The sequence below is a fragment of the Pan paniscus genome, chromosome 9 (genome assembly GCF_029289425.2).
Source record: "Pan paniscus chromosome 9, NHGRI_mPanPan1-v2.0_pri, whole genome shotgun sequence".
Taxonomy (NCBI): Eukaryota; Metazoa; Chordata; class Mammalia; order Primates; family Hominidae; genus Pan; species Pan paniscus.
The window spans coordinates 35030563-35051963 of record NC_073258.2 but is presented as its reverse complement, the minus strand read 5'-3'; the positions used below and the strand labels follow the sequence as shown (position 1 = coordinate 35051963).

Sequence of the window (21401 nt, the reverse complement as noted above, 5' to 3'; positions counted from 1 at the left end):
GGTTGCACAACAGTGAATCAACTTAATACTACTGAACTGTATACTTAAAAACGGTTAAGATGGTAAATTTTATGTTACATATATTTTACTATTTTTTTAAAATGTACTGCACTGGAAATATATTTAAATTATATTGTTCAGTGCCAAAGGCAAGTTGCAGAGGAGGACATGTAACGAACATTTCTTTTGAAAACATAAAATATGTTATTAGGTTGGTGCAAAAGCAATTGCCATTACTTTAAATGGCAAAAACCGCAATTGCTTTTGCACCAACTGAATAGTATATGCATAGAAAAAAATCTGGAGTTTTACATACCAAATTCATAATAGTGGTTATTTTTGAAAAGTAGGATTATGAGGACTTTCATTTTTTATATTATACCTTTCTATAATATTTGAATTTTAAAATAATGCATGTATTACTTTTGTAGGCAAAAAACAGGATAAAATCTTTTTAAAGACCTTAGCCTCCATAATCAGCACATTTTCAGATGCTCTTATCACAATGGAAATGATTTTTTAAGCAATTAACACCAGATGAAATGAAACAACCTACTTTAAACTTTCTTCTGGCTGGGCACGGTGGCTCATGCCTGTAATCCGAAAACTTTGGGAGGCCGAAGCAGATGGATCACTTGAAGCCAGGAGTTGGAGACTAGCCTGGCCAACATGGTGAAACCCCGTCTCTACAAAAATTAGCTGGGTGTGGTGGCACACACCTGTAATCCTAGCTACTCAGGAGACTGAGGCAGGGGAATTGCTTGAACCCAGGAGGCAGAGGTTGCAGTGAGCCAAGATCACGCCATTGCACTCCAGCCTGGGCAACAGAGCAAGACTCCATCTCTAAATAATAATAATAATACACTTTCTTCAAGAGAAAATATTTTTATTAAATTTTAGAGGAAAATGTATCTTTTATATTTACTAATTTCATTTACATGTGTATATATGTAAAAGCTTCTTTTTAGTTTTTAATTAATTAATTAATGTTTTGAGACAGAGTTTCACTCTCGCTGCCTAGGCTAGAGTGCAATGGCTTGATCTTGGCTCACCACAACCTCTGCCTCCTGGGTTCAAGTGATTCTCCTGCCTCAGCCTCCCGAGTAGCTGGGATTACAGGCATGTGCCACCACGCCTGGCTAATTTTGTATTTTTAGTAGAGACGGGGTTTCTCCTTGTTGGTCAGGCTGGTCTTGAACTCCTGACCTCAGGTGATCTGCCCGGCTTGGCCTTCCAAAATGCTGGGATTACAGGTGTGAGCCACTGCGCCCAGCCAAGCTTCTTTTTAATAAATAACTTTAAAAACTCTAATTCTGACAATATAATCAAGGGCAAAAAATTTGTTCTCATCTTTGGCAAAATAAAAAAATATTAAGGAACTTTAAGAGGAATCACAGTCTATTCCTTTCATTCCTCTTTTAGATGAGGAAAGATCTTAAAAAAATCAAGGAATTTGCTTCAAGCTCCATAAATAGTGGCAAAATTAACATGAGAATTTTTGCCTCCAAATTCCCAGTTTGGTGCCCTTCCTATACTTGTCATTCTATTTTCATTTTATATCTGGATATGAAACAATGAAGAAAAACTTTAAACCAATTAAACAGTTGTGATTAAAGTCTTCCAGTTTCTTATAGGCCTATTTTTATATTGTATTTAGACTTGAATAGTTGTACAATCCTCTTTTAAAATGGACAAAAACTCTAAATATTTAACCAATTAAAAATAATTTTTGATGCCATGTTGTAATTATCTTCTGTTTTTTACTGTGACTGCCAATAGAATTTTAGAACCACTACAGAATTAAGTATTTTGAAAAGATCTTCACATAAATTTGGAATATTTAACACTGGTTCATTACTATTATCTAATATGTAGCTATATCCAAATTTTCTCCTAAATTTTCCTTTTTGTTGTTGTTGTTGTTGTCCAGGCTGGAGTGCAGTGGTGCAATTATGGCTCACTCCAGCCTTGACTTCCTAGGCTCAAATGATCCTCCCACCTCAGCCCCACAAGCAGATGAGACTACAGCCTCAGGCCATCGTGCCCAGCTAATTTTTGAATTTTTTTTTATAGAGATAGGAGTCTCACTATGTGGCCCAGGATGGTCTTGAGTCTTGAACTCCTGGCCTCAAGTGATCCTCTCACCTTGGCCTCCCAAAGTGCTGGGATTATAGGTGTGAGCCACCATGCCAGGCAAATTTTCCTTTTTAGCAATTCATTTTTTTGATCTAGGATTCAGTCCAGGATCACACATTGCATTAATTGTCATGTCATTTACTTTAATTTGGAACAGTTATTTCTTTAGCCTGTCTTTGTCTTTCATGACACTGACATTTTTTGAACAATACAGGTCAATTGTTATGTAAAATTTAAATTTTACTTGATATGAATTGAAAGCTATTATTAATTTAGAAGACAAAGAGTCTTCTAATATATATGATAAAGAATACTTTCTATTCTTTTGGAGGGATACAAAAACACTGCCCATTTTGCTGAAAAGATAAGTAAAATGATCGTTATCATAAAAGAAAGTAACATGATCGCCACCTTGAGCTTGTTCATAGAATTTGAAAGTGTGAATAGTGATAAATAAGTATCAATTTCTAATAGCCTGTTTAGCATCTGCTGCTTTTTTTTTTTTAAATAAGATTGTTTCTACGCCTACTCAGCCATACTTACTGGGAAGATAATCAGTACTTTTTATTTCAATAGGGATGCTGAGCTTCTATTATGCAAACAATTATGGCCTTTATGAATCTTTCTGAAGCTTTATCAATGTGCTATTATCCTCAATTGGTAAGCATTTTATTTTATTAACTTCAATTTAAAGTGTTAATAAAAATAGTTGAATTTAAAAGCCAGTTACACTGTTTATATTTGGGTAGCCATGTGGATCTGTTAACTCTGTGACTCAGCGTAAACTATAGGACTTCTTGCCTCTGGAAATAATGTGAAGACACTGGTATCTGCCTCTTGCTTAAGAAGGAAATACTGAAAAATGAAGCTGACCTATGTGAAACTTCTTGTATTCTTTCGAAGGACCTTAGAAATAGCATCATTAGGTTGTTTATGTAAATGTTAAATTAGGAGACCAAACAATTGCCACAGACTAGAGAGGCTGGGAAGACATGAGAGCTAAATGCAATGTGGTAACTTGACTGGATCCTGCAGCAGAAGGAAAACACCAGTGGGAAAACTGCTGAAATCAAAGTCTGGAGTTTAGTTAATAGTCATGAACCAATGTCATTTTCTTAGTTTTGATAAATCTACTATGGTAATACAAGATATTAACAATGTGGGAAATTGGGTGACGGATATGTGGGAACTCTCTGTACTAACCTTTGAAACTTCCCTATACATCTAAAATTCTTCCAAAATAAAAGGCTTATTTAAGAAAATAGGCAGCCATTTGCTTGACCCGTTGTTAAAATAATAATATAGAATGTCTAGTAATGAATTAAATAATTTCACTTAGTACTTACCATGGATGTTGTAGCCTATTACACTTAGTCATACAAAGATAGTAGCCAAGTAATCCAAAAATAACCAAAAATACTCCAGCAGCAATTAATCCAGTCAGAAGGCCCATAACATCTATTTTCTCTCTGTTGCCATCTTAAAATAAATCATTAAAATAACATAAATATAACAACTATATAGCATCACCTATGATTTCAACAAATTTAATCCTGGGTCTAAACACATTATACAGCATCTAATCATTGATGTTGACTTCTTTCAAGTCTTTGTGCTAGAGAATCTACCTGAAAAAAATTTAAATGACACTTCTAAAAGCCCTAGTTATGGTTATTCTTTTATTTATTAAAATATAAATATATTTATTTATTTAAAATATATTTATTTTTTAATATTTAAAATATACTACTTATATTTTAATAATATTTAAAATATACTACTTATATTTTAATAATATTTAAAATATACTACTTATATTTTAATAATATTTAAAATATACTACTTATATTTTAATAATATTTAAAATATACTACTTTTATATTTTAATAATATTTAAAATATACTACTTATATTTTAATAGTATTTAAAATATACTACTTATATTTTAATAGTATTCAAAATATATTTATATTTTAATAATATTCAAAATATAATACTTATATTTTAATAATATTCAAAATATAATACTTATATTTTAATAATATTCAAAATATACTTATATTTTAATAATATTCAAAATATACTTATATTTTAATAATATTCAAAATATAATACTTATATTTTAATAATATTCAAAATATTTTGTTATTTAAATTTATTTATTTAAAAATTATTTATTTAAAAATATTTGAAATATCCATTTATTAAATGGATAATATTCAGCATTAAGTGGGATAAACATATTCGCTGCTCAACTAGACATACTTTGGTATTAACCACTGAGATAATATTTATTAAGCAACTCAGGGTAGCTACGCAACATAACCTGCCATGGAGGGGGCCCTACCTAAGAGGAATGAAAGAATAGCTGGCGAAAAAAACACCTGACTAAAATGCAGCTAGAGATGATCAATACAGATGAGATAAAGATCTCCCCTCTCTACAAGTTACTTAATTCGAACCAACAATCTTAATTTATCTAGCATAAATGTTCCATCTGCCTTTAATGATAAAAAAGAAAAAAAGTTAAAATAGCTTACATCTTGAAATGAATAGAATCTGCTTTTATTCTGTGCAAGTCTTGACTTAGCTGAGCTGTTTAAAACAGCTTTAAGCCCATTATCTCATTTTCCTAGTATCTCACCAAACTTGATTTTCAGTGTATAAATAGATGAATCTGTCCTTTTCTGTCTGAGATAGCCCGGTGCATAGTTGAGAAATCTCCTTGGATTTATAAGGTATGTATGTTGTGCAACAACCAAACTCAAACAATAAAACTAAAATGTATTACAACAGAGAGAGGATGAGAAAAGCATTAAATTTGATCAATTCTTGTTTTACCTGATTTTGTGGTTGGTCCTTTAGCTGAATATTCCTGCCAAAATGCAATCTAAAAAAAAGGTAAAATTCCCAAGTTTATTCAATATCTTTATTATCATATTTCATTTGGTCCTAATGACCTAGACTAGGGGTAGTAAACTCTTGGCATGCACCATAGGTAGGAGACCAGTTCATTCAAGCTGGAGGGTGTGACTCACTCTAATTAAATCACTACCACCCACAGCTGCCTCTGCCATCTCTCTAATTGTCAAGGGATTACTGCCAGTCCCAGCTCTTTACTACTGTGCCTACTATTTTCCCTTCACCTGACTGGAGCCCCCACTAAGGCACTGGGGGAAATTATTGCATTAGAGAGTAGGTGAAAGTACCAAAGGTAGAAGTTGAGGCTGTGGACCCACTATCATGACTGAACAGGAGACTGAAGTTTTCTATGGGAGGTAAGCCCTCAGTTTGTCTCAGGAGATTTTTTTTTTTTCCAGACAGGATTACTCTGTTGCCCAAGCTGGAGTGCAGTGGTGTGATCATGGCTCACTGCAGCCTTGACCTTCCAGGCTCAAACGATCCTCCCACCTCAGCCTCCCAAGTAGCTGGAACTACAGGCGCCTGCCACTACAGGAGCCTGGGCTCAAGTAATCCTCCCACCTCTGCCCCGCAAAGTGCTGGGATTACAAGCATGAGCCACTGTGCCCTTCTGGGAGATCTTATTGAAAGGTATTTATTGATTTGGGAAGACATTGTTGAGACAATTTTAAGTTCAGTGCTACTTGAGAGAATAGAAATGAATTTTAAGGAACTATGATAAAATTATAAAAGGTTTGTGAAAAACAGAATAAAATTCCAACAGGCACAACTACACAGTATATGCTTCGTTTTCCTCCTTAATAGAAACAGCAAATACTTGTAGGGAAGGATACCTGGGGAGGTTCTTATTGACCAAAAAGTAAAATAGGACTCTTAAGAAAGGGAAAAAGGAGCTAGGGTTATGAAATCTACAAAAGTAAAGAATTTAGGGCCAGGCGTGGTGGCTCATGCCTGTAATCCTAGCACTTTGTTAGGCCGATGGAGATGGATTGCCTGAGCTCAGGTGTTTGAGACCAGCCTGGGCAACATGGTGAAACCCTGTCTCTACTAAAATACAAAAAATTAGCCAGGCGTGGTGGCATGTGCCTGTAGTCCCAGCTGCTTGGGAGGCTGAGGCAGGAGAATGGCTTGAACCCAGGAGGTGGCGGTTGCAGTGAGCCGAGATTGCTCCACTGCACTCCAGCCTGGGCGACTCCGTCTCCAGATTAATAATAATAATAATCATCATCATCATCATCATCATCATCTCAGTTAGTTAACATTTTTCAAGACTATGCCAGATTATCACAGGCACAATGCCATCTGTTTTGTACCTTATCAAGATTAACAGAATTTAGTTATATTCTAAGAAAGAACTTTTAAAAATGTTTCCCTCAAATTACACTGGTAGACCAAATAATATACTTCCGAATACAAGGGCTATATATTTTGTATCCTCAGGTTCAAGGAGAATACCTGGCACATAGCAGACTTCCAGTAAATACTTGAAATACAAATATGGGTCATCAACAAAGGTAAGGTCACCGATAGGACAAATTACTCAGTCATAAATGATTGAAGCCTGAGTTAGAGCACTAACCACAAAATCTTGGAGTTAAATTCACTCTGCCATAAATGATTGAAGCCTGAGTTAGAGCACTAACCACAAAATCTTGGAGTTAAATTCACTCTGCCCCATGATTACTTTTAAATATAATAAACATTAAACACACAAAATCACAACAGTCAATAATTTACTACTATGAAACCAGTTAATTGGGTGTAAAGCCAAGTCTAAATAGGTTAATTATCATTTTAAGGAAGTAGAAAGAGATAACAGGTACATAATCCTGATTCTGTTTAAGGCATAAGATCTCTAATAACTGAAAGTGCCACTTTCTTAAGTACAATTTAACATTTCCAGCCAATTAACATAATCAACCACATTACCGTTTTATCTTCATCCACAAAAATCTCTCTGGCTTCCTCATAATTGCAAAGTTCTTCATTGCACTCTCTTTCTAGGTTGCCGGGAGTGAAGAGCTCCAGATCAAATCTATTATACAGAAGGCGTCTATGTATGAAAAAGTTTGCTTCTTCTTTTGATGTAAACACTAATAAAGTAATGAAAAAGACTTAAACATTGATCAAATATAGTCAAAAAATTCCTGTTTTAATTGTGGAAAAAAGTGAATAGTTCTCTTGATGTGGCTAAATTATACCAAACTTTTTTGTAAAGTTTTAAAATCTAACCCAAAAAAAGAAAGAAAAAGCATCAGTGAAGATAATTTCTGATAAATGTGAAATACAAAGTTAGCATAATTCCACTGGGGTTGATTATGTCCAAAATTAATAGTATAAATAAAAATTATTTAAATATCCCTTTTCCCTCCAGATAATTATTTTTCCAACAATTGACAGGTCTGTTTCTAAAGAATTGGTTCCCTATTATCTTGACTGAGAAAAATTAGTGGGGCATCATGGACAACATATTGAACTGAGAGTTAGAAGACAGCTTTTTGTTCTGATTTAGCTTAAGTTATCAGGTGTGTATTCTGAGATAAGTCACTTATATTCTTTGGGCTGCCATTTCCTAATTTATAAAATTGGGAATTAAATAATCACTAAGATCTCTTTAAGTTATTAATTATTATTATTATTATTATTTTTGAGAGGGGGCCTCACTCTGTCACCGGGCCTGGAGTGCAATGGCACAGTCTCAGCTCACTGCAATCTCCGCCTCCTGGGTTCAAGTGATTCTCTTGCCTCAGCCTCCCAAGTAGCTGGGACTACAGGCACGTGCCACCACGCCCAGCTAATTTTTGTATTTTTAGTAGATACGAGGTTTCACTATTTTGGCCAGGCTGGTCTTGAACTCCTGACCTCATGATCCACCCACCTGAGCCTCCCAAAGTGCTGGGATTACAGGCGTAAGCCACCGTGCCTGGCCAAGTTCTTACATTACAAATTAATACTTTTATATTAAAATTGCTGTATTCAAGTTTATGCTAAAACTTATAAAATTCTAAACTTCTAAATTAATAAAACTATAAGCTAATTATAAGATTTAACTAAAGACATTTCGTCGTTTCCAAAGTAGCAGCTCCCTCTACGGTACACCCCAAATACGTGTCTATAATGTTTTATAAGGTTCCCTTTACATTTGACGGGAAGGTAAATGGTAAACACTACAGGTTAAGAACAGGCTGACACAAAACCAAAGCATCCAACCATGGTGGTATTTTCAAAACCCACAAACTTTAAACTTGTTCTGGTGTCACACAAACAAAGCTTAAGAGATTTTGCTTCAGATCATATTACTGAGACTGGAATTCAGAAACTGAGAACTACATCACAATGCTTAAAAGAATTTAAAAGTACGGATACTTTTCACTGCTCACCATTTCTAAAGAAAGAATGTATTAAAGTAGGCAATTGAAAGACTGTTCATGAGAGATCATGGTCTGGAAAACTCATACTGATTTTTGAGTGACCTCAAGTTGTACATTTATTTTTGGCCCTTTGAGAACAGTCACATTTTGTCCAAGATATTTTTTCCACAAATGAATTATCTTTCCAAACAGGTCTGAATGTTCTAAAACTATTTTGTCTAATATGGTAGCCATTAGCCACAGATGGCTATTGAGCACTTGAAATGTAGCTTGTGGCTGGGAGTAGTGGCTCATGCCTGTAATCCCAGCAGGCTGAGGCAGGTGGATCGCTTGAGCCTAGGAGTTGGAGACCAGCCTGGGCAACAAGATGAAACCCCGTCTCTACAAAAAATACAAAAATTAGCCCGGTGTGGTGGTGCACGCCTGTAGTTCCAGCTACTTGAGAGGCTGAGGTGGGAGGATCACTTGAGGCCAGGAGGCAGAGGTTGCAGTGAGCTGAGATCATGTCGCTGCCCTCCAGCTTGGGTGACAGAGCAAGATCCTATCTCTAAATAAATAAATAAACAAGAAATGTGACTTGTCTGAATTGAAATGTGCTGTAAGTGTAAAATACACACAAGGATTTCAAAGACTTGGTGTTAAAAAAAAAAGAATGTGAAATGTCTCCATAATGTTTTATATTGCTTATATTTTAAAATGGTGATATTTCAGACACAAGATTAAATTAAATACATTCTTAAAATTAATTTCACCTATTATTTTTTAGTTTTAAAATGTGGCTGTTAGAAAAATTTAAATTATGTATGTAGTTCACATTATATTTTGGGGGAGCAGCAATATTCTACAGTGTCCATTTCTATATTATAAATAATAGATAGGGGCTATTTGAACCAAGCAGGAAGCTACAATGGGATAATTGGTGATAGTTGTTTTAAAAAGTATTCTAAAAGGTAGATAGAGGGGCTAGTGTGATGAAATATTTCTATTCTGTTTCCTCCTTTGTCTTCTTATAGATTTTATATTACCACCAAATGGACATAGAATGAAAAATTTTCCAAGCCTCCATCACCCCTCACTGGGATTCCTACAATGGTCTTCCACGGGTCTCCTTGCTGCTCTACCATCTGTTTTTAACATAATAGCCAAAGAGGGCCCTTTAAAAGACAAGATAGACTGTTCCTACTTTGCTTTTTAAAAACCTTCTAACAGCAATTCCACCCCCTGCAGAGTAAGAGCCAAAGTCATTACAGTGGCTTACAAGGCCCTTCTCTGTCTGGTCCCCAAGCCCTTACCCCTCTAACCTCATCTCCCACCACTATCCCTCACGTATTCTGTTGTAGCTATGCTGGCTTCCAACACACCTGGTTCTCTCTGGCCTTTGTACTTACTGTTTCTTCTGAACAGAACTTTCTTCTTTCAGTTTGCTCTCTCACATCCTTCAGGATTTTGTTCAATGCTACCTTGAACCCCCATCCCTACCCACCCCTGGCACTCCCTGTCCACACTCTGCCTTTCTCCATAGTACTCATCACCATCTGGTTTTCTATATGCTTTACTTATTTGTTACCACTCTGTTCTCCTCACTAGAAGAAAAGCTCCATTAAAGCAGGGATGTTGGTTCTTGGCCCATAAGAGGTGCTCAAAAAATTACTGACTGAATGAACAAACTCAACTTTGCTATAGTGGGAGGAAACTCTTGGACCTAAAGTCTACCAGTTGAAGCAATTCATAGGTATAGTCTGGTGTTTCTCAGCTCGGCATAGGTTTAAAGTATAAAACTATTGATTAAGCAACCCATAGCCTGCCTCACTTAGCTATACTTACTGCATGAAATCTAAGTTCAGAATGGAGAATTAGATATCTGCCTCTGTATACTTCTCAAATATGTCCAGATCCTTACATTTTATTGGCTAAAAAGAGCAGTGCCAAATTTCTCATGACAGTCTTCTGTTCCAGTAGGTTGAGTTATTAAAAATACACCCCCATGGAACTCAAAAGCTACTTTGATAGAGGAAACAGAAAAAGGGAGAGCCACAAACATTTTTATTTTTCCTGAAATAATATTTATGCCAATATCATAAATATGATATTTATGATTAATCATGCTATTATGATTAACATTGTATTAAATCTGCCTTCCAGGGGCTGCTGCTTGCCACTTCCCTGAGTGTGCAAGTTCTGATTCTGTCACTGACTGACTTTTGGTGCCAGATCAAATTTTTCCCTGCATCCCTTAGGATCTCAGGAGAAATATTGTCTTTTGTTACTGGATTCTAAGTAACCCTGAAGTTGCTTTTAATTGAAAGGAAGCAAACTTCCCTGCCCTTGGAACACCCTTGGCTTTTAGCAAGAGCTCCTATTTTCCCCTTGACCATGGCTGGAGGATGCAATGGCCTTGGCTCTGCTTCCTTAGATTCTCTACCCTTCTCTATTTTTCCTGTCTTAGACTATCCTAAGAGGCTGTCCATGCATTTCACTGCTATAAATTCACCAACCCAGATATTCCATTCTTCTCCTCACTTCTATCTCCTCGTGTTTTCTAAATAGCTCCTTTTCAGTCATTTCAACTCCACCGTCATGCTTTATCAGATTTTAGGGCCAGGCGCGGTAGCTCACGCCTGTAATCCCAGCCCTTTGGGAGGCCGAGGTGGGCGGATCACCTGAGGTCAGGAGTTCAAGACCAGCCTGGCTAACATGGTGAAACCCTGTCTCTACTAAAAATACAAAATAAATTAGCTGGGACAGTGGTGCGCACCTGTAATCCCAGCTACTTGGGAGGCTGAAGCAGGAGAATTGCTTGAACCCAGGAGGTGGAGGTTGCAGTGAGCCGTGATCACGCCACTGCACTCCAGCCTGGGAGACAGAGCGAGACTCTGTCTGAAAAAAAAAAAAAAAAAAAAAAAAGAATTTCACCAAAGGTCCTTTATTTCCAGTTACTTTTCATATCTCCATTTATTATAGCCCATTTGCAGATGGAAGGCATTGGCTTCTCTGCCATACAACTCTCTTGAGGCAGAGTTACTGCTACTCACTCTTTCCTCTGCTCTCAGTTCTCTGTTCTGGCTTCTGTTATACAGTTGATGGAGATCGTCTGTTTAACAAACACCCTGCCTCCCATACAGATGAAGATGTCCTCCAGGGCAGAGATTGCAGTCTTTCATTTCTATGTCTCCACCACACAGCACGGGGCCTGGCACTTAGCATGTGTTCATCAAGTGGTGATTGACTGAACAAGTTGTCTTTTCAAATGTGTCGGATCCCTCATTCACATTTCCACAGACGTCTCCAGCCCTCCACACTCAAGTATGATCTCTAAATTCCTTCCATAGCTTGTGGTGTCCTTGAGACTGTCTTTTATTTATTTATTTATTTATTTATTTATTTATTTATTTATTTGCTTTTATTTTTATTTTTTGAGATGGAGTCTCACTCTGTCGCCCAGGCTGGAGTGCAGTGGCACGATCTCAGCTCACTGCAGCCTCCGCCTCCTGGGTAGCTGGGATTATAGGCACGTGCCACCAAGCCAGGCTAATTTTTGTATATTTAGTAGAGACGGGGTTTCACCATGTTGGCCAGGCTGGTCTCGAACTCCTACCACAGGTGATCCACCCGCCTCGGCCTCCCAAAGTGCTAGGATTACAGGTGTGAGCCACCGTGCCGGCAAGAGTGTCTCTTATACCCGTGTCATGTGAATGAATGATTGCACTCACAATCATTTTAGGGAAGAGCATCTGATTATGGAACCTTATAAGTGCAACCTTCTAAGTGGACTTACATATACGGTGCAGCTTGAGAGGGACTAAAAAGGATCCTCTTCCAAAATCTCTCCCTATCTCTCTAGCTAGCCTATCCAGTTGCTAGAATTCTGTCATCAGAGTTTCACGCCTTTGGGTTAATGGATTGTTCTAGCTCAACACACACACACACAGCTGTATTAATCATTAATAAAGTCAGGAGTACTAGTGTAACAGATCCTTCCCAAATGAAAATGAGCTGAGAATCGGATCTGATGAGAAGGGATAAGAGACAGGAATGTGTGGGGACGTGGATCCAGAATACTGACACTGAGTGGGGAAGCACCATGAATAGTCAGGGAGAAGGATGCTGAGAGCCAGAGGCTTTTTTTTCTTCTGGTTTTACTAGGTTAGGCTTTTAAAATATAGGCAGGAAACAAACTGTTAATGATCTGAAACCTAAAAACTGTGGACTTCCAGGTTAGCAAGCCCCAAACCTAATCTTTTCTCAACTAGCTGCTTTTATCGAGACAACTAGACCATCTGAAGTCAAAAAGGACCTCAGAGATCATTTTACGCCCCACCCGCATCACTTTTACAGATGAAGACATTCAAGCCAAACGGGATTAAGTTATCTCGCCCAGGGTCTCGCAAGTCCAGACTAGATCCTGGACTCCCCGCTCGCCTCTCCAGGAAGAACAAGTAATTATGCTTATTATAATCGCCACACAGCTTCATCTAGAGAAATGTCACTCACTGATTTTCAGAAGCTGAAATAGGTTTTCCATTCAATTAACCACAAACTAGGTCTTACATATATACTTATTAAAGGAGACTCACAGAAATCAAGTTCTATAAATTGCAGTTAAAGAACATAAAAAAACACAACCTTGCCAAATATGCCACAAATTAAACTAAAGGATATTTTAGTGTTTCTATGATTGCTGGGGGTATGTAATTTCAAATACTGCACTTTCTCACTGAGATCTGTGCTATGCGGCTCTGGGTTCCAGGGACGTTTTCGTGCTTACCTTCTTCTCCCGCATGCTTAGAAGCCTTTGGACCTCTTGCGCAATGAGGAAACCCCAGGGTAACTGTGGGCAGTTGGCTGAGTAGAACCAGAAGCGTAAACATAGTCTGGCAACTGTCAAACAAACTAAAACAAACAAAAAACATATTTAAAAAAAAAGGCCCCTAGCTCAGCACTTTGAGTTTCTGTCGAACTGAATCACCAACCTGTTGTACTCAAAGCCTAGGCGCAAGAGCGCCCGGCGCGCGGTTTCGGTCGCCGGGACCCGACGCGCGCCCAGGAAGCAGCCCCTGAGAGCGCCTGGGACAAACGCCGTGCACAGTGACCCTGCCGAGGGCTGATCGGGCACCTGTCGCCGCGGGCAACCCTCGCTATGTGTTCGAATCCAACCCAGTCCGCCGAGGTGGCCCCTTCCAGGTAACCCCCTCCCCGCCGAGGTCCTGCCGCCAGGCCTCGTACCTGTGTCCCCCCGCACATGTTCCAGCAGCCCCCGGGCCAGAGGCTCTTCTTGGGGCGGTTCCTTCGGCCGCCAGGCCCTCGGTCTCCGGCGCCCTCAAACCTCGGCGACGCTCCGGGCCTCGCTCTCCGCAGGGTCTGGATGGCCCCCGCGCGCAAACCTGGGAAGCGCCTGGGGTTCGCAGAGGGGCGCCCGGGGAACACGCGCGGGGCGAGGTCCTGCCTCGGTCCGGGGAGGCGGCCGACGGAGGAAGGTAGGAGGCGGCTACCTGGGGACACCTGGACGCGCCCCACCTCCCGGGGGCCGGGCCTACCTGCGGCGAGCGGGCGGGCGGTGGGCCGGCGTCTCCCCGGAGCCCGCGCTGCGCTCTCAGCCGCCGCAGCTTCTGCCCCATCCCCGGGCGGGCCAGCCGCCTGCCGCCAGTTCTGGCCCCGCCTTGGCGGCGCGGGTGGCTGCTTTTCGATTTGTGTCTGCACTCGGCGTTCTCAATGCTCCTAATTCAGGGAGCATTTCGGTTCTCAGTCTTCAGCAGAGCGCCCTCGGCGCGTCCAGGGCTTTTCGCTTTGGGTCCCACTGGGCCAGGAGTCCTGTGGTTACCTTCGGTCAACTGTTCTCAAAAGGGTGGTCCGGGGACGAGGACAAGATATTCATCAGACAAAATGCCCTTTATTCGTGATAAGAAATGGAAATGACCTTACAAGTAATTGATTACATTGGTTCTCCAATGGTGGTCCGCCAGGTCTGGGATGTCTCCAAGATCTTTTCCAGGGGTCTCTGAGGGCAAAACTATTTCCATTATAGTAACAATACATGATTTGCCATTTTCACTTTCATTCTCTCAAGAGTGTACAGTGGAAATTTCCAGGGGCTATTTGAAGTGTAATAACGTCATCATTCTGTCTCCTAATAGAATACCTGAGTCAGCGTGCTTGTATTTTCTAGTATTTTCCATAGTAGTATGTTTACATTATCAGTATGTACATTTTATAGAGATTTATGTAGATTTATAGAGATTAATAAAATTTGTTCTCAGTACTTGTGAACTTAATTTTTTTTCTCTCCTTTTTTCTTTTTCAGAGTAGGGGGTCTCACTTTGTTGCCCAGGCTGGCTCCTTGAACTCCTGGGCTCAAGAGATCCTCCTGTCTCATCCTCCAGAGTAGCTGGGACTACAGGTGTCCACCAACTCTCTTGGCTACTGCTTTTGTACTTTGATTAGTTCTATTTGTTCATATCTACTAGGATAGCTATAACCTCATTTTTCTGAAATAATTATCTTGAAATCTTGATCTTTTCCTTGAGTCTATGCATAAACATAACAAAAAGTAAGCTTTGTTGTCTTGATTTCAAATAATATTTTGAAAATTTCTCAGTTTTAATGTTAGATAATAAATATCATTAGATAAAATTCACATAAGTGAAAGCTCTTTGGGGTCCTTGATAATGTAAAAGAGTGTAAAAAGGTCTTGATTAAAGACTTCAAGAACTGCTGCATCAAGTAATGAAGGCAGCAGGTGGACAGAGGACCTATGCCAGGTGATGGTCACATCCTTCTTTATCCAAAGAACGTGCTTAACAGTTCTTTGAAACACTATTTATGCTTTGGTCGAAGTGGTCTGGCACTTGCTGGGGACCAAGGGAAACATTTTTTCCCCCTTCATTTTTTTTTTTTTTTTTTTTTTTCTTGAGACAGAGTCTTGCTCTGTCACCCAGGCTGGAGCACAGTGGCACAATCTTGGCTTACTGTAACCTTCGCCTCCTGGGTTCAAGCGATTCTCCTGCCTCAGCCTTCCCAGTAGCTGGGATTACAGGCGTCCACCACCACGCCCGGCTAATTTTTTGTACATTTAGGAGACAGGGGTTTTCACCATGTTGGCCAGGCTGTTCTCAAACTCCTGACCTCAGGTGATCCACCTACCTCGGCCTCCCAAAGTGCTGGGATTACAGGCATGAGCCACTGTGCCCGGCTTCAAATTTCTGACTAATTCAATTTTTACCAAATTCTGTTTTTCTCCTCCCAAAGGATATTGTCTATTTTATTATTATTATTGATAATCAACTGAATTATTCCTAAGTTTTCTGCAGAAATTTTGTTTTCACTGATTCCTTCTAGGCAGTGCTTTTCCTTTCCCTTCTTCCAATCCCTTCCTCTTCACTTTCCATTTGTCTACCTCGTGGTCTAAACTATTTCTATGATGGATTCTTCTTTCCCTCTTATTTGAGCAATTGGGATCAGACTATGAAGAGGCCAGACATGGTTTATTGTGGTTGAACACAAGAATAGGAAACATTTTCACTAGAACACCCATTTTCCTGTTTATTCATTGAGTCAACCTACAGCACTGAGACCTCCTGGTGGGGAGATGGACACCACAGCGTCTGTTGTGGAGGAGAAATTAATCTGACTGAGACCTATATCTGAGAATGTGGGCCTGTAAAGTTCTTATCAAGTGCAAGAACTGACTTATTCATTTTTGCATTCTCCACAGTACCCAGGGGAGTGCTTTCTACATTGTTCGTGCTGAATACATTTTCATGGAGTGGAAGCAATTTATTTTCAGGTAGGAAAAGTGCTTCATTTCCCACTACTTTGGGGAGAGGCCAATGGTCAAATGCCTCATGCTATGGAATCAGCAGTTGTGAACTTCGATGACATTCCTTGGTAAAATGAGTCTGCCCACATATCTGGATATTTGGACCAAAACAAATGAGGCCTTGTGCTGACATCAAATATCAGAGTTTATAGACAGAGAGGGAGGCAGACAGAGAAATGAAAGTCTGTTTCTCAGTAGTGAATTACATCCCTGTGTGTTTCCCTGTAACATTGAGTCCGAGAGAATGTTACAGCATTTGGCAGCATGCACACAAACTTCAGTCACTATGGAGCTGCAAGATATTTTGAGGTTAGATGGCAAAGAGAGAAATGAGAAAAGCCAGTAACAACAGTGCCCAAGACAGCTGATTTCTTCTATTATTTCCTTGCTGTATTAATTTTACTTTGTGCCATCTGCTATTTAAAGTTATAATATTCTTGGTCGGGCACGGTGGCTCACACCTGTAACCTCAGCACTTTGGGAGGCCTAGGCGGGCAGATCATGAGGTCAGCAGTTTGAGACCAGCCTGGCCAACACAGTGAAACCCCGTCTCTACTAAAAATACAAAAAAAATTAGCCAGGCATGGTGGCAGGCACCTGTAAGTCCAGCTACTCGGGAGGCTGAGGCAGGAGAATCGCTTGAACCCAGGAGGCAGAGGTTGCAGTGAGCCGAGATCGCGCCATTGCCCTCCAGCCTGGGCAACAAGAGTGAAACTCCATCTCAATAATAATAATAATAATAATAATAATAATAATAATAATGTTATAATATTCTTATGCCTTTCTTCCAAAGCATTTTAAGTGTTCTCACAGATAGTATTTTTCTTATTCTGGCTATCTGTGGAGTTGGGCTAGATATTATAATTCTCATTTTACAAAGAGGGATATTGAAGCATGAAGTAAATGAATAGTCATCAGCCAAGTAGTAGCTTGGTTCTTGACTCTGGGTTTTTTTTTTTTTTTTGAGTTATTATCAAGCAATAAAGGGCAGTAGGTAAAGAATTATTTAGTTTCAGAGGGAATAAGAAAAAAAATTGGAGCAATGAGATTAATGGACTTGGATTAATGTGATAATGCATCTCTGAATTTGAGCACATACCCACCCACTTACCTGTGTGAATTCAAGAATGAAATGAAAACTCACTTTACTGTGTGGGCATGAGGGTGGACTCAAGGACTGTGACAGGAGATGTTAAGATTGCAGCCATGAAGCTCTGTAAGTAAAGTCACCTCCACATCCTTAAAGGCACATCGATGACTATCATTAGCCTCTTCAAGAGATGCAACTTTATTAAACTTGCTGTTGCCGTGACATTTTAGCCTTGACATTTCAACATCAGTTGTTTGCTGTTTTAGTTTATCTCAGTATAGTCAGCAAGTGAGAAATGAAAGACTCCTACTGTTCCAGGTTGATTATATATCTACATGCAGGTATTTTCAGATTCAACAAATCAGTAAAGGGGTTAAGAATTTTATTTTAAACATTTGCTTAAAGCCCTTTAAGGACACTTTTGAACAGAACTTTAATTCTACTATTTAAGAACAATGATTGTTAATAACAAAAAAGTTAAATAAAAGAACAGTGTGAGGCGTCATCTGACTTCATGTCACACTGTGAGTAGTAATAAGGCCTACGTGTCATGTTTAAAATATATTAATCTTTATAGCTCTTAGAGTGCACCGGAGCTGCCCCCAGGGACCTATGACAGGGACTTGTGTCATGGCTGGCTACAGAACTGTGACTCTGTGTACTGATGTTGGCATTTTTACACCTATCGTACACTTATCAGCCTTATTTTCTCATCATAGTCTTACTTTCTGATTGCCACACAATTTTTGGCCTTTTTTTTGTGAACTCATATTCAGGTAATCATGATATTTCTAAGCAAAGATTATTTGGCATCAGTTGCAAAACTATACTTTCCAAACACATGTGAAAAAGGAGTTTAAACAAATTAGGCATTTCTAGCTATGCAATTGACGGTGTTTAAGAATCATTTGTTAATTCTGCATCAGAGGCCAAGTGCTCATGCCTGTAATCCCAGCACTTTGGGAGGCTGAGGCAGGTGGATCACCTGAAGTCGGGAGTTCGAGACCAGCCTGACCAACATGGAGAAACCCCATCTCTACTAAAAATACAAAATTAGCCAGGTGTGGTGGTGCATGTCTGTAATCCTATCTACTTGGGAGACTGAGGTAGCAGAATCGCTTGAACCCAGAAGGTGGAGGTTGCGATGAGCCGAGATGGCGCCATTGCACTCCAGCCTGGGCAACAAGAACAAAACTCAGTCTAAAAAAAAAAAAAAAAAAAAAATTCTGCATCAGAGAAAGATGATAATGAAGTGTTAATGTTGTCGGTACTGAAAGACACACATTACATGGAAGTTCTATTAGGAAATATACCAACCAGGATCTGTTTATCCTCCTTTGGTGAAGGATTCTCCTTTGTTATTTTATGTACCACCCTGGCTTGACACTCTTGAATGAAGTGTAAACTGAGAGTTTTGTTTTGTTTTGCTTTTCTGGAGACAGGGTCTCACTCTATGGCCCAGGCTGGAGTGCAGTGGCAGTTTCACAGCTCACTGCAGCCTCAACCTCCTGGGCTCCAGCGATCCTTCTGCCTCAGCCTTCAGAGTAGCTGGGACCTCCAGCACGTGCCATCGTGCCTGGCTAATTTTTATATTGTTTGTAGAGACAGGGGTTTTGCCATGTTGCTCAGGCTGGTCTGGAATTCCTGGGTTCAAGGGATCTTCCTGCCTTGACCTCCCGAAGCGCTGGGATTACAGGCATGAGCCACGGCGCCAGGCTTAACTGAGTTTTGAAGTATAAAATATGGATTTTAAAGTGTGGTTTCTTTTACTGATGCTTACTAATGGCTTTAGTAAAGTTTATGGATGTTCCTTACCCAGCCTGGACACTTCAATCCTGACAGTCCCTTGAGAGCCAAGGAGCAACATTTACCCATGTTTGTATTTTTGCTGCTTAGTACCTCACCTGGCTGGCATGTAGCAGGACTTCCTGGTTTTTAAGTGAATGAAACAATAAATAAGTTCTAGTCCTAAGTCTGCTTCTCCCTAGCTAGATGACTTTGAACAAGTCACTTCTCTGAATTCTCTCTACCTCTTCTGAGACATTGTGAGTTTGGTCTGCATGAACTCTAAGATTCCTTCCTGTTCTAAAATTCTATTTAAGTAATCTTCTAATTATTCTTTCTCATTCTGGATAGTCTTGAATTACTTGCTTTTATATAATTTGCATATTATATAAAAGGCAATCATATACAAATAAAAATTTTAGAATTTATCTGTAAACACAAATTATATATTTTATAAGTTTTTCACCCACAATTATATAAAATGGGAAGTTGATGGGAAATCTCTCTGTGACAAAAGAGATACGAAAACATTTTCAGGGGCTGGGTGTGGTGGCTCACACCTGTAATCCTAACACTTTAGGAATCTGAAGCAGGCGGATTACTTGAGGTCAGGAATTCGAGACCAGCCTGGCCAACATGATGAAACCCCGTCTCCACTAAAAATACAAAAATTAACTGGGCATGGTAATGCATGCCTGTAATCCCAGCTACTCTGGAGGCTGAGGCAGGAGAATCATGTCAACCTGGGAGGTGGAGGTTGCAATGAGCCAAGATTGCGCCACTGCACTCTAGTCTGGGCAACAGAACGAGACTCTGTCTCAAAACAAAACAAAACAAAACAAAAACAAACAAACAAAAAACATTTTCAGGGAGGCCGAGGTGGGAGGATCGCTTGGGCCCAGGAGATCAGGGCTGCACTGAGTTATGATTGCACCACTGCACTCCAGCTTGGGCGATAGAGCAACATCCTGTTTAAAAAAAAATTTTTTTTTTAGACTTATCTTCGTTGGCCTCTGTACTGTGATAATTCGATTTGATTCCTGTGTTATCAGGTGATATTATTGCAGAATTTTTCTGTTATCAGAACTTCTACTTTTTTTTCCAATTTTGCTGTTTTTCTTGGGTTTGTACTGAATTTGTATATCTTTCCTGTAGTATATCTACTATTATTTCCCTGTTTTAGCTCTGCCACTGCCTCAAATTTTTTTTATTTTCTCTTTATCTTCAGAATTTATTTATTTATTTGTTTATTTTTGAGACAGAGTCTCGCTCTGTCGCCAAGGCTGGAGTGCAATGGCACAATCTTGGCTCACTGCAACCTCCACCTCCCGGGTTCAAGCGATTCTCCTGCCTTAGCCCCCTGAGTTGCTGGGATTACAGATGCCCACCACCATGCCTGGCTAATTTTTGTATTTTTAGTAGAGACGGGGTTTCGCCATGTTAGTCAGGCTGGTCTCAAATTCCTGACCTCAGGTGATCCACCCGCCTCGGCCTCCCAAAGTGCTGGGATTACAGGCATGAGCCACCATGCCCAGCCTATCTTCAATATTTTAAGATTTAGAATTTTAAAATATTGGGAATATTGATCTGTCTTTCATCCTTTTTCCTTTTTCTTTTTCTTTCTTTTCTTTTTCTTTTTTTAGAGATGAGGTTTCACCATGTTGGACAGGCTGGGCTCAAACTCCTGGCTTCAAGTGATCCTCCCACCTCGGCCTCCCAAAGTGCTGGGATTACAGACATGAGCCACCGTGCCTGGCCCTGTTTTTCATCTTTAAAGAGGACAATGTCTTTTCTTTATTTTGAGGCATGTATTTAACCTACTATGAGGTTGTTTAGATAGATACAATAAATACTGAATGAATTAAATTAATTCTTAAGATGGTACCAATTTTTATCATTATATGCTTTTCTTATTTTCTTCTGTTTTTGTTTGTAGGTTCCCTTTTTCCTATTTCACAATTTTACGTTTCTTTCTCTTTTCCTTCCCTCTTATTTCTTCTAAGTCATTACTTCAAAAAATTTTTTCTTATGATTCTCAATGCTTTCTTGTTTTCTTTCCCTAAGACATTTCTATAATTTTCTTAGGTTTAATAATATGAAATTGCCACTTATGTAAATAAAAAAAAACCAGCCAAATATCAGCAATTTCATATGGTTCAACATAATTGCTTTCCTTAGGACCTGGCAGATGCTAAATTAATACTTACTGAATGAATTAGTAAATACATCCTCCTTTTCATCATTTTTGGTCAAACTATTCCAGGACATTTATATTGCAGAGCTT

General features: G+C 39.3%; 1 protein-coding gene and 1 long non-coding RNA gene across 2 annotated transcripts in view; one reads left to right on the top strand and one right to left on the bottom strand.

The window, feature by feature from the left end:
- Window positions 1-14976, bottom strand: part of PRRG4 (proline rich and Gla domain 4) — a 25217-nt gene extending 10241 nt beyond the window's left edge. The window contains exons 1-5 of the mRNA XM_034932370.3: window positions 13653-14976; window positions 13195-13319; window positions 6988-7151; window positions 4978-5026; window positions 3483-3615 (exon numbers count right to left, since the gene is read on the bottom strand). Coding sequence (XP_034788261.2) covers window positions 3483-3615; window positions 4978-5026; window positions 6988-7151; window positions 13195-13319; window positions 13653-14044 — 863 coding nt within the window. The 5' untranslated portion in view covers window positions 14045-14976. The remainder of the gene's footprint in view (window positions 1-3482; window positions 3616-4977; window positions 5027-6987; window positions 7152-13194; window positions 13320-13652) is intronic.
- On the top strand, window positions 13315-21401 carry LOC129393353 (uncharacterized). The gene is made up of 3 exons (XR_008620165.2): window positions 13315-13610; window positions 16138-16209; window positions 20761-21401. It is a non-coding gene; the product is annotated as an uncharacterized LOC129393353 (long non-coding RNA).